This window comes from Perca flavescens, chromosome 7 (genome assembly GCF_004354835.1).
Source record: "Perca flavescens isolate YP-PL-M2 chromosome 7, PFLA_1.0, whole genome shotgun sequence".
NCBI lineage: Eukaryota > Metazoa > Chordata > Actinopteri > Perciformes > Percidae > Perca > Perca flavescens.
Window position 1 is genome coordinate 32628161 of NC_041337.1, and position 11899 is coordinate 32640059.

At 41.2% G+C, this 11899-nt stretch overlaps 2 protein-coding genes across 2 annotated transcripts; both read left to right on the forward strand.

Annotated features, from left to right (window-relative positions):
* The first annotated feature begins 199 nt into the window (after positions 1 to 199).
* snrpg (small nuclear ribonucleoprotein polypeptide G) lies at positions 200 to 2883 on the forward strand. Its single transcript, XM_028583518.1, has 4 exons — positions 200 to 366; positions 567 to 589; positions 1629 to 1753; positions 2824 to 2883. The coding sequence occupies exons 1-4, from the start codon at positions 335 to 337 to the stop codon at positions 2872 to 2874; spliced, it is 231 nt and encodes a 76-aa protein (XP_028439319.1). The 5' UTR covers positions 200 to 334; the 3' UTR covers positions 2875 to 2883.
* A 736-nt stretch (positions 2884 to 3619) lies between these two features.
* plpbp (pyridoxal phosphate binding protein) lies at positions 3620 to 11747 on the forward strand. Its single transcript, XM_028583099.1, has 8 exons — positions 3620 to 3818; positions 4996 to 5103; positions 5224 to 5259; positions 6561 to 6636; positions 6720 to 6860; positions 7793 to 7935; positions 9347 to 9445; positions 10507 to 11747. The coding sequence occupies exons 1-8, from the start codon at positions 3729 to 3731 to the stop codon at positions 10708 to 10710; spliced, it is 897 nt and encodes a 298-aa protein (XP_028438900.1). The 5' UTR covers positions 3620 to 3728; the 3' UTR covers positions 10711 to 11747.
* The last annotated feature ends 152 nt before the right edge of the window (positions 11748 to 11899 follow it).

Here is an 11899-nt window from a genome sequence, read left to right on the forward strand (position 1 = left end):
TTCCCACGCCAAGACCCGCCCTTCAACATCATTCACACACTACTATTGGCCAGGCGTCCATGCTTACATGTTCAGGTCCTATCCCCTGACCAATCCCCTAACCTTAACCACTCGAGGTGAAATGCCTAACCCCAACCAATCGGGCTGCTTCGTAGGGCGGGTCTTGGCGTGGGATTGTAATTTCGCCTCCCGGCCTCAAGGCGGCGGTGTGCAGATATGCAAGAAGTCGTTTTCCGGTGAACTTCCGGTCCCTCGGCGCACGTTGTCCTTCCGCGGTTTTGTGAAACGACGAGCATACGAGCAACTGTGTCGGCTTTTAGAAAATTAAGACAAAATGAGCAAAGCCCATCCACCAGAGTTGAAGAAGTAAGTTCTCGACCTCGTTTAGATAAACCTAGACTGTGTCATTTGAACGTGCTCTTTATTCTATGAAGATCCAAGTCGTGCCCGCGCAGCAACTCTGCTACATTGTTTGCATCGGAAACTAGCTAGCAGCTATGTGCTAGCTATGTAGCTATCATGTGAGCCTCTGTAACCTTAATCTTCTTTATTTTTCTTTCTCTTAGGTTCATGGACAAGAAGCTTTCATGTGAGTATAACGGCAGATAAAAGCTGATATTCCAACCCACTCGTGAAACTTGTTTCAGAGGTGTATGACATCGCGTTCGCAACAACATACAGTGTAGCTATGTCAACAACAAAGATGAATAACATCAGTTGTAGTGCAAATTTAAATAGGCGTTTTTTTTAACCTAATGCTTTTGCCACCCCTAAATGTATACATTAGTTACGTATGTTTATATACAATCAAATACTGTTAAAATGTTTGGAGGCGAAGAGGACTACTCTAATGTATACGTGCAGTTTAGTGTCCCAAATTCCCGTACAACTAGGGCTGGGAAATGTATCAATATTATATCGATATGTGAGGCTAGATATCGTCTTAAAATTTTGGATATCGTGATAGGACACAAGTGTTGTCTTTTCCTGGTTTTAAAGGCTGCATTACAGAAGAGTGATACAATTTTCTGAACACACCAGGCTGTTGTAGCTGGTCCATTATTTGCCTTTACCCGCGTAGTTGTTTTTTCAAAAATCTCATTGTGTGCATATTTTGTGAAAGCACCAATTGTCAACCCTACAATATCGAGGTATGTGGTCAAAAATAAAAAAAATGATTTTCTCCATATTGCCCAGCTCTACATACAACTGCACGTATACTAGCTTGGCATCAGAATGTCTGCAGGTTTAAATAGAACAGGTTTCTGTTTCAGTGCCAAGTGCATAATATTGCAGCCCATAACAAGCTGGAATTAACAGGCAGCGTGTTGCTTCAGCAAAGCTCTTCTTCAAACTTCACAGTCTAGGGTTAGCACTATGTCAGCTGAACATACTATGAAAGCAAGGTGGACATTTCAACTGAGGAGGAACAGCCTGTAACACTTTATAAAAAAAAAAAAAGTTTCTAATCAATATTTTAAGTAATTGCCGTTTCTTTGTTTAACAGCAATTCATTGCTAACGTTAGCTAAGGTCCTAAGAGGTATTCCTGTTTATGGTGACTGTAATTTTAGGTTAATTTAAGAAAAACATGTTTTAAGATTAATCTGATTTCTTTTGTCCTTCTAGTGAAGCTGAATGGAGGCAGACACGTGCAGGGCATCCTGCGTGGGTTTGACCCCTTTATGAACATGGTGCTGGATGACTCCCTGGAGATGGGCCCAGGAGGACAACAGAACACCATCGGCATGGTGGTCAGTACCTTAGCTAGTCTTAGGGCTCCTGCACACTGTCTGCGTGGTGTATGTTTCACCTAAATATATACTGATTTGATTACAGCAAAGACAACGTTGGCAGTATTGATGGCAAAATAGGCTACAAAATATTTAGTTCTGTATTTACAGGTGCAATATTTGAAAATTGACAATTATTTATTTTAAATTACATATCTGCATTTATGTCAAAACCTAGAGACTTTCAAACATCAAAATGTCATTTATTGAATGTATTTGTGTCAAAATGACCAATAAACCTCTTTTCCTATTCTATTTTGCCTGGAAACGCTTCCAACACGCTTGCAAGTCGCATGTAAAATAGGCGTCAGTCCTATTTCTAGGCTGAAACACTGTGTGGACCTAAACAATGGCTCTGTAAACAGACTAGTTTAATGATAGCCATACAGATCATTCTAGGAGGATGGAGGAATGAAGGGGTGCCATCAATCCAAGAGTGGGCTTGTGAGATGGCTAGGGTGGCGGCGTAAAAAAAAAAGTCCTATAAACAGCTTGCCAGATTGGATGTCTACCAGAAAATAGTAGCCTGACAAGCCAGACCCACATCAAGATGTTGGGTTTGGGAACTCACCATTGGCAGGGTTCAATCCGAGGGGCGGGATAAACGGTTGTCTTTCAAATTCCCTCTGCACATAATAGGATAGCGCTACAACCAGGCAGAGCAACGCTAGTTGATAGATTAAACTTTGGACGTATCCGGTTGGCAAAACTCCGAACACATCTTCCTTTTTTAAGAATGATTTCTGTGCCGTTCTTTTCTCAAAAAAAAGCTTAACTCCAAGTCTTCCAGAGTCGTTTTTGTTATAAATTGTATGTTTTGTATACAGTTTAAAAAAAATCAATAAATAAAAAAAATCAATACAAATTATTAATCACAAAAACAAATCTTTCAGGATGCACAGTATCAAGGTGCTGGTGGCATTATGGAGCTCTGTTTTGACAAAGTTGAGTTAATTTTAATTTTATGAGTCCTCTGGGAAGTCTCTAACAGTAAATGCAGTGTGTTAACTGTGTGGTCTGATTCCTCCTAGGTCATCAGAGGAAACAGCATCATCATGTTGGAGGCCTTGGAGAGAGTATGAGAGGAGACTGCTGCAGATGGAGAAGAGAACGAATCACACCTTTTTTACATTCTGTTATTGCTGAAAAGCAATTGTGTGTCTTTAAATTGTAACATTATCTGATATCCATTGAAAGGAATGTTTTGTTTGGACATTTTTTGAATTGCGTTATCTTGTGAATAAATGTTTTTCTTTGTATGTTTGTGTGTGCATTCAGTTTATGTACAGTGTATAACCACAATATATTATTGCTGGAAGTTAAAGTTCTATTCACATATGGTACTGTAGCCCATGGCTTTATGGGAACAACAGGTAGATTATTGACAATATGAACCATATGCTAAATATGAGAATTTAGTTTGGTTTGGCAATTTATAAGCTCAAAAAAAAACATTCCCATGAACCTCTGATCCACCAAAATCTCTCTACTTTCAAAGTCAGGGTCAGCTCCAACAGCTGTTCTTTAGCTGATAGCACTTCAGTACAAGATGGGTCCTTCTCTCACTGGTCATTTTGGATCTTACTGTGATGAGTGGTGTTAACTGAGGTGTTAACATTCGTTTCAATGCCTTTATTTTTTTTTTTAAAGCAAACCACTTTTGGGGTAATTTTTTTTAAATTTAAAACAAAATATGTGTGGTGGTCTGCCAAAGCGAGACTAGGTGTAGCCAGAACTTACACCACAGCGCTGTGGAGATAACAGGGGTCCTTAGAGAGTCGGAGACAGATACTGAAGCCGGAACAATAGGGGGCGCTATCTAAAGGACACTCAGTATTGGGACGCACTTCCTCCTTTTAGGACTTTTATTTTGAAAGCTCATCGTCGTCATCGCGGACACGTTCGTTTACGTTCTATGTCGTAGCCGTTTGACTGTATGTGGAAAGTAGCAATGTCGGAGGAGGTTAGGAAGGCGCTACAGTCGGTAGTGGAGCGGGTGAACCAGGCGGCGGCACGCCGTCCAAAGGTAACTACAGCCCGGGAGGCTCCGCTCCGGAGCACCGCTGCCGTCGCTCCACTCTCGGGGTCCAAAAAAGTCGTGCTGCGGTAGCACGACTCGTTATGTAAGGCTGCCAAACACCCCAACCTTTGGATGGGAGTTAGTCGGGCTTGTGGCAGCACTTTCATACATAACACCGTGCATGGTTATGCATGGTTATTTATGGCAGCACGACATGCGTAGGGGCAGGATGATTGAGCTTACGTACTTAAACTGCATGCTCGTTTTTGCATAGAAACAATGCCTGGAATCATGGTTTTATGATTGGCATTTGCCATATTTGTAGGCTAAGCATTTCCACGACCACGCTTTTGACTAGCCTCTCCTCGCCACATCTCTGTGACAGGTGTCCGCTCGTGAATATGTCATTTTATAAAGTGCTCCCCTATTAAAATATCATCAAGGTTGGTATCTAGGTCAAGCATAGGAATGCACAGCATCTCTCCAATATCATCCAGATGTCTCTGTGGCTTGTTACCTATAACCTGAATGATTAGCAGAGCTGACTGCATAAGACGTGTAGCAGCATGTGAACACAGTAGGGGTGTTAAGGATACATCGATCTGGATCACCAATACATCATTTAATGATTCACGATCCAATATTATCGCTTCAAAGTGAAAATATCCGTATATTTATTTATTTATAAGATGCCCCTTTTAGTTCAGATTTCCACTTTATATGTGTTCCTTTTCTCCAAAACAATGGTTTGTTTTTCATTTAAATGTCTTGAAAAGCTCAGTGATTAAAAAAATTGTCAAATCATATTTTAGTTGCTTTTTTGAGTTGCTGTAAATGTAACTGTGTTAAACGGGCGCATGATATCGTCTCGCATCGATCGCAGGCCCCTGATTTGAATGGAAATCGTACCGTGACAGACTTTAAGACATCGGCAAATTTATCGTATCGTTGTCCAAAGAATCAACACATCGTGTCGTAATAGAACCTGTGATTTACACCCCTGGAACATAGTAGCTGCCCGAAACGTTTGGTTTCCACATTGTTTTGCAGGATCCTGACAGGGGCTGAGTCACTGTTCCGCTAGAGCCAAAAGACCTCAGCCAGCGTTCTGCATCACACACTGACCCTCTCTACTGATACAGGCAGAAAAAAAAAAAAAAGAGCATGTGTTGTCCTTTCTCAGACACTACCAGCCCTGCCGCCCCGCCTCGTAGCCGTCAGCAAGACAAAACCCCCAGAGATGGTTGTGGAGGCCTACAGACAAGGGCAGCGTAACTTTGGAGAAAATTATGTGAGTATGAAATGCTGCTGGTCTGCAGAACTGTCCCAAGTTTCCTTGCATAAACGTAGAACTCTTAGGGGAATAAAAGTGGGATATGTAGAGATTGACCTCATCTTATCTCCACTCCAGGTTAACGAACTTGTGGACAAAGCTTCAGACCCTCTGGTAGGTTTACGCATTTCATAAGATTGTATTGGCTTTCTTTTCCTGTGACAACATGTTTACAGTGTAGAGCTGCAAAGATTAATCTCTTAGTTGTCAACTATTAATCGCCAACTATTTTGTTTGATTTTTTTTTTTTAATTCTCTGATTCCAGCTTCTTACATGTGTTTCTTTACTCCCCTCTGACAAAACATACAACAAACATCAAGAAAAGTTGACACAGTAACTACAATATTCAAAACCATTCAACAGAATAGTAACAAAATGGACAATAAACCAAATAAACATAAATACAGTCATGTGAAAAAATTAGGACACCCATGCTAAAGTTGACTAAAAAGAGGAATAAAAAAATAATCTTTTGGAAATTGATCTTAATGCCTTAATTTAAAAAAATAACTGGCCTTTAAAAATAAAAATCTGCCTGCCTCTATGGGATTTTAACATAGGGGTGTACTTACTTATGCCCCCTTTATTTTAAGGAAGAACATTTATTTATTTACGATACATTATTCATTCACAAAGAAAATTGGTGTCCTTAAAGATTGGATTTTTCCTAATTTTTTTAATTAAGGCATTAAGATCAATTTGCAAAAGATGATTTTTTTTAATTCCTCTTTTTAGTCAACTTTAGCATGGGTGTCCTAATGTTTTCACGTGACTGTATGTATAAATGACAACACCATAAGCCCATCATACTCTTCTCTCCCCAGCACAAAGCTTCTTAGGAGCCCTCCAGAAAGCTCAGCTACTTTCCCCATTTTCTAGTCTAGATAGACATCCAATCTGGAAACCGTTTATATGGCATTTTTTTCAAACGCCGCCACTCTAGCCATCTCACAAGCCCACTCCTGGACTGACGGCACCCCTTCATTCTTCCATCCTCTTTAAAATAATCTGTCTGGCTATCATCAAACTAGTCTGGACCCAGCTTCTTTTGTGCTTATCCATCCCGTTTAGGATTGAGCCATCTCCCAGAACAAATAATCTGGGGCTGAATAGAACCTGGGTCCCTGCAGTCGCCACATAGGTTATCATGTATCCCGGTCCAAAATTCCTGGACCTTATCATAGGACATGAAGTAACTGGCTGTCTTCTGTCTTAAATATATCTTTGAGTTGTTGACAAAAAAAAGACATTTGAGGACATCATGTCCTCAATTTTTTCACAATTTCCGGACATTTTATAGACCAAACTAATTGATTAATCGAGGAAAAAACAACAGATTAATCGCCACTGAAAATAATCGTTAGTTGCAGCCCTGATGCAGTTTCTTTCTTCTTTTTTTTTTTTCTTCATCAAGATTTTAGACTCGTGTCCAGACATCAAGTGGCACTTTATCGGCCATCTACAGAAGAACAATGTCAACAAACTTTTGGGTGAGCGATTGTCAAACTCTCCTGCTCCAGCCGCATGTTCAAACAACCTCGCGCTGACCGAGTCTTGTGTTTGTGTATCCCAGGCGTGCCAAACCTGTTCCTTGTGGAGACGGTCGACTCGGCCAAACTGGCCGACAGGGTCAACAGCTCGTGGCAGCGCGTCCGAGGAGCCAGCGCACAGAGGTTAAAGATCATGGTGCAGCTCAACACCAGCGGAGAACAGAGTTAGTGTTCAATTCCACTTTAGCGGGTAGAGCAGGCGCACATATATTTAGAGGTTTATACCTTGACGCAGAGGTCCAGGGTTTGACTCCGACCTGTGACGACTTCCTGCATGTCTTCCCGCCCCCTCTCTCCCCCCCTTTTTCACCTGCCCTGTCCATTAAAGGCAGAAAAAAGCCCCCAAAAATAAACGCAACAACACAGACGAATGTTGATTTCATCACTCTTGTTTTGGGAGCTGATGTCCAACACGTGCTCTATAAACACCTGTTCGCTAGTCTGTATCAACGACGTTTCATTTCCAGGATTGTTAAGGTGCCGCTGGAAATTACGCCGGATGTCCGTCCCCTTCCTCTTCCTTTGTGTTGGCGTTCTAACCTCCGGTGGATTCACAAGGACTATGGTTAACTGCTCCTCAGATCTCTGCAGGGTAAATCCAGACAGCTAGCTAGACTATCTGTCCAATCTGAGTTTTCTCTCGCACGACTTAAACTACTTCTGAACGTACACAAAACAAACTACTAAAACAAGTTCCTTCCGAGGCTATTTTGAAGCGGCACTTAGCGCCACCCAAGACGATAGTGATTGGTTTAAAGAAATGCCAATAAACCAGAGCAACGTTGTTGGTTTTATTTTTTTTTAAAATATTTTTTGGGGGCATTTTAGGCATGAAAAGGGAGAGAGAGGGGGGAATGACATGCAGCAAAGGGCCGCAGGGCGGAGTTGAACCAGCGGCCACTGCGTTGAGGAGTAAACCTCCATATATGTGCGGCTGCTCCGCCAACCGAGCTAACCCGGACCACAAGAGCCACGTTTTAATCCTGTCCAGGAATGCTGCGTGGGCTAGCCAGACCCTCCTCTGCAGCACTGTGGAGGAAGGTCTGGCGATGCGAGACTACTTGTTCCCTAACAGTACACTGAATGTCTGTTGTAGGTAAACACGGGCTGCCGCCAGAGGAGACGGTGACCACGGTGAAACACATTGTGTCCCAGTGCTCTGCCCTGCACTTCTTAGGACTCATGACCATTGGACGCTACGGCTACGACCTCACCCTGGGGCCCAATCCGGACTTTCAGGTACAAACGACCGATGAAAACACCATTTTGTGTTTTAACTTTTTATTCTGTGTGCACCAATCGTACAGTGGTAAGCTATTTAACATGTATTTATGAGGACAATGCACATTAATCAAGATTTCTTTAAATGTGCCAGTGTTTGCCGGCCGGCTAATTTTCAACTGTAGTCGTAGTTACAGTACGTAGCATGCATGTCTTTATGGCGGGAGGAAACCTGGAGCACCCAGAGGAAACCCACGCAAACACGGGGAGAACGTGCAAACTCCACCCTCAAAGGCCCTGCCCGGACCGGGGATCGAACCTACTCGCCATGAGGCAGCAGTGCTAACCACCGAGCCACCGTGATCAATATATTATATATATATTAGATCAATACTATTGTGAACTAAAACAACAATATCGGTGTGTATTTAAAACAACAATAAAAACCTAGATATCCCCAGTTTGAGCATAATTAATGCCAAATTAAGACTGGTGTTAGGAAGACGTCTGCTGTATATCTACAGTTTACTAAAACCCTACACTGGGCAAAAAAATTACAAATATTTTTTATTTTGGCCTTCAGTCGATTCAACCAATCATAAAAATGCCACATTGAAATCATTTGTTTTACTAATAGGTGGTTGGTTGGTTGGTTTGGCCCATAGACTGTAATGGACAAAGCATCCGGTTCGGCGAACTGCTGCAAATGCGGAAGTGCCTTAAAGCTGCATTCTGCATTCTATCTGAATTCCAGCAGGGGGGCGACACATGCGGTAGCAACATAGACCGTATATAAAATGGACTAACAGAGCCCGTTGCTCTGGACGGAGACCAGGGAAGGATATTAGAAGCACTTTTCTGGTGAGGGCTGAGCGTTACTGCGCAGCCTCCAACTGAGCTTGAAGATGTAGCTGTGACGTCTGAAAGTTGTAAGTCTTTTGGTAGCTGTGCCAAGAGAAATCTCAATCATTCCCAATCTTACAGAGACTGAGAGCGTAGGTATATGTAAGGAGATAACATAGACACAGGCTAATTATTGCTAACTAAAATGCTAGTTAACATTAGTAATTAAACCTAAACAGCTAATGTAAGTCGAAATGATTAAAGACTGTAGTATTGATAAGAGAAGATAGAAAAAAATATACACACATCAGAATAACACAAAATACACATTAAATATAAATAGGAGAAAAAAATATACATAAAGAATAGGAAATGGAAAAATACAATAGAATTAGTTATAATAATAATAGTAATTAAACAACCGTATTTATACACAATAAACACCCTTATATAAACACACCCTTATATAAACAGGGTTAGGGTTAGCTATAATGTTACCAGTTCTTTTATCAGTAGGCTACTTTTTGGTGTAATGTATTATCTTCTCTTTTTCTCCCTCAATCTCACCAACGGGTCCCTGCTGTAGATGCTGCTGAGTCGGAGGCAGGAGGTGTGTGACGCTCTGAAGCTGCCTCTGGAGGCCGTCGAGCTCAGCATGGGTATGTCCACAGATTTTGAACACGCGGTGAGTAACCACTCCTTATCAGCATTTATAACCTCTATTTAGTGCGTGGTCACGGAAGGCTTGTATGGCGTGGATGCGCCGACAGAAACTACGCACTATAGCTTTAACAGTATATTTAAAAAAAAAAATAAACATATATTCAGATTGCTAAAAATAACTAAGTCAGACTTACTGAATATGAGTGCTCAGTGGTATTTTAAGCCCCCCAACATCTCCTTCCAGGCAGCGCTGCCTGGAAGGCACTACGATTAGGTAATGGTTAAGATTAGGGTTAGGGGCCTTGAAGTCAACGGTCGCAGCGCTGCCTGGAAGGAGACGTTGGGGGCTTAAAACACAGATAAACAATTTGAGTCATTTGTATATAATCCTATACATACAGTACAGGCCAAAAGTTTGGACACACCTTCTCATTCAATGTGTTTTCTTTATTTTCATGACTATTTACATCGTAGATTCTCATTGAAGGCATTAAAACTATGAATGAACACATGTGGAATTATGTACTTAACGAAAAAGTGTGAAATAACTGAAAAACATGTCTTATATTTTAGATTCTTCAAAGTAGCCACCCTTTGCTTTTTTTTCTTGGTGTTCTCTCAATGAGCTTCATGAGGTAGTCACCTGAAATGGTTTTCACTTCACAGGTGTGCTTTGTCAGGGTTAATTAGTGGATTTTTTTCCCTTATTAATAAAAAAGCAAAGGGTGGCTACTTTGAAGAATCTAAAATATATAATATGTTTTCAGTTATTTCCCACTTTTTTGTTAAGTACATAATTCCATATGTGTTCATTCATAGTTTTGATGCCTTCAGTGAGAATCTACAATGTAAATAGTCATGAAAATAAAAAAAAGGAAACGCATTGAATGAGAAGGTGTGTCCAAACGTTTGGCCTGTACCGTATTGGACACTTGAATTAACTATTTGCATACATTACATGGCAATTATTAGATTTGATAACAATGTTATTATCCATGTAAGTCAGTACATCCTACTCATTAAGACTCTTGCTGTGTTTCCTGCTCTTACGTGTGTGTGTGTGTGTGTTCCCATGTATTGAAGATCGAGGTGGGCTCCACTAACGTGCGAGTGGGGAGCATCATATTCGGCAACAGAGATTATCCCAACAGTGCAGCAAACACTCCAAATCCCAGCCCGGCCCCCAGCCCCAACCCCAGCCCGGCCCCCAGCCCGGAGAAAACAACCAAGGCGGTGTCCGAAGAGGCTGCCAAGAAGATGCAGCACCTCACTGTGTCTGGACACTAAGAAGAGCGTCTCCCTTCCTCTGATAAATCCCTTTTTAAGGAAGAAAAAAATAATTCTTCACGTGCAAGCTGAATAGAGCAGTGAGGCAGAGGATTTCCACAGAGCCACGTGGAGCAGAATTCTTGCATACTTTTAAAGTGTAATTGCCTAAACCTCTTCACTTTTTCGTGTGCCCTTCTTGCTCTTTTAAGCATTACAAAGTGGCATTCAGTACAGAAGTAGTTCTACCTTCTTTTTTTTCCTTTCTTTTTTTAAAGTAGTGTGTTACTAACCTATAATGCTCTGACTTCCCTCCCCACGGAAGCGTCTCCTACAAGATTACCGGCTACAAGACAAATGTACAACTATTGAAAACGAAAATGATTTCACACAGTTTTCGAGATAGCGAGGATTTGTGTGGGTTTGTTGTGCCGACGTGATATTTTCTACCTTTCCAACGCAGCGTGCAGCCGTGCTGAAATGGCGCTCGTTTGTGTAACTGAGTCCCCGAGATCAGGAATCCCACGCGGTACAATGTATGGTTTTTGTTGTATAGAATGAAACAAAGACTTGATTTAATAAATCACGTATCCCTTTATAATGACATAGCATTGTCGGTCTGATATGGTTTCTTATGGCGTTTCCAAATGTGTCAGATCTCTATTCTTGATAACAAATCCAAGAGTAACCCTGATGAAAGTGTTTTTTGTTTGTGTGTTACAGTCTTGTGTCTGTGCTATGCTGTGGTGCGTTGTTGGAGATGAAAGGGAGGGAGGGATCTATGCAAAGTGGTGATTTGGTTTACTTTTGAGTATTTTTTTTTTTTTTTCCACTGCAGCTCTCATGGCGTTATCGCAGCGTTTTTTTCAAAGATGTCACAAAGTCGGTGTGTTTTCCTGTCTCCATAAAAAGTGCTTTCATTTTCAGTGATTAAAAAAAAAGAAAAGAAGGTGTAGTTGCTGTCTTAATGAGGCGTTTCAGCACTGTTTGGTTTGGAATCTTGCTGAGGGAAGACAAAGCCAAGCAATAAATGTTTTTTTTGTTGAAAATGTCTGCCATTTGCCGTGTATTTTTTATTGTATTTTTTAAGTTAGGGCAATGTGGCACAAATAACATCCGAGACAATAGTTTGGCCAAAGTTTCTTTATTGAGCACACAAAGATGACCTCTCCACCACAGTGAGAATTAGAATCATTTTTAAAGTGATAAT

What these genes read in the sequence shown, in the direction of transcription:
- snrpg (XM_028583518.1), top strand. Translation starts at nt 335, where the DNA reads ATGAGCAAAGCCCATCCACCAGAGTTGAAGAA. An exon ending in CATCCACCAGAGTTGAAGAA is followed by an intron (nt 367 to 566) that starts GTAAGTTCTCGA and finishes TCTTTCTCTTAG; the next exon opens with GTTCATGGACAAGAAGCTTT. An exon ending in CATGGACAAGAAGCTTTCAT is followed by an intron (nt 590 to 1,628) that starts GTGAGTATAACG and finishes TTGTCCTTCTAG; the next exon opens with TGAAGCTGAATGGAGGCAGA.
- plpbp (XM_028583099.1), top strand. Translation starts at nt 3,729, where the DNA reads ATGTGGAAAGTAGCAATGTCGGAGGAGGTTAGGAAGGCGCTACAGTCG. An exon ending in CGGCGGCACGCCGTCCAAAG is followed by an intron (nt 3,819 to 4,995) that starts GTAACTACAGCC and finishes GTCCTTTCTCAG; the next exon opens with ACACTACCAGCCCTGCCGCC. An exon ending in GTAACTTTGGAGAAAATTAT is followed by an intron (nt 5,104 to 5,223) that starts GTGAGTATGAAA and finishes TCTCCACTCCAG; the next exon opens with GTTAACGAACTTGTGGACAA.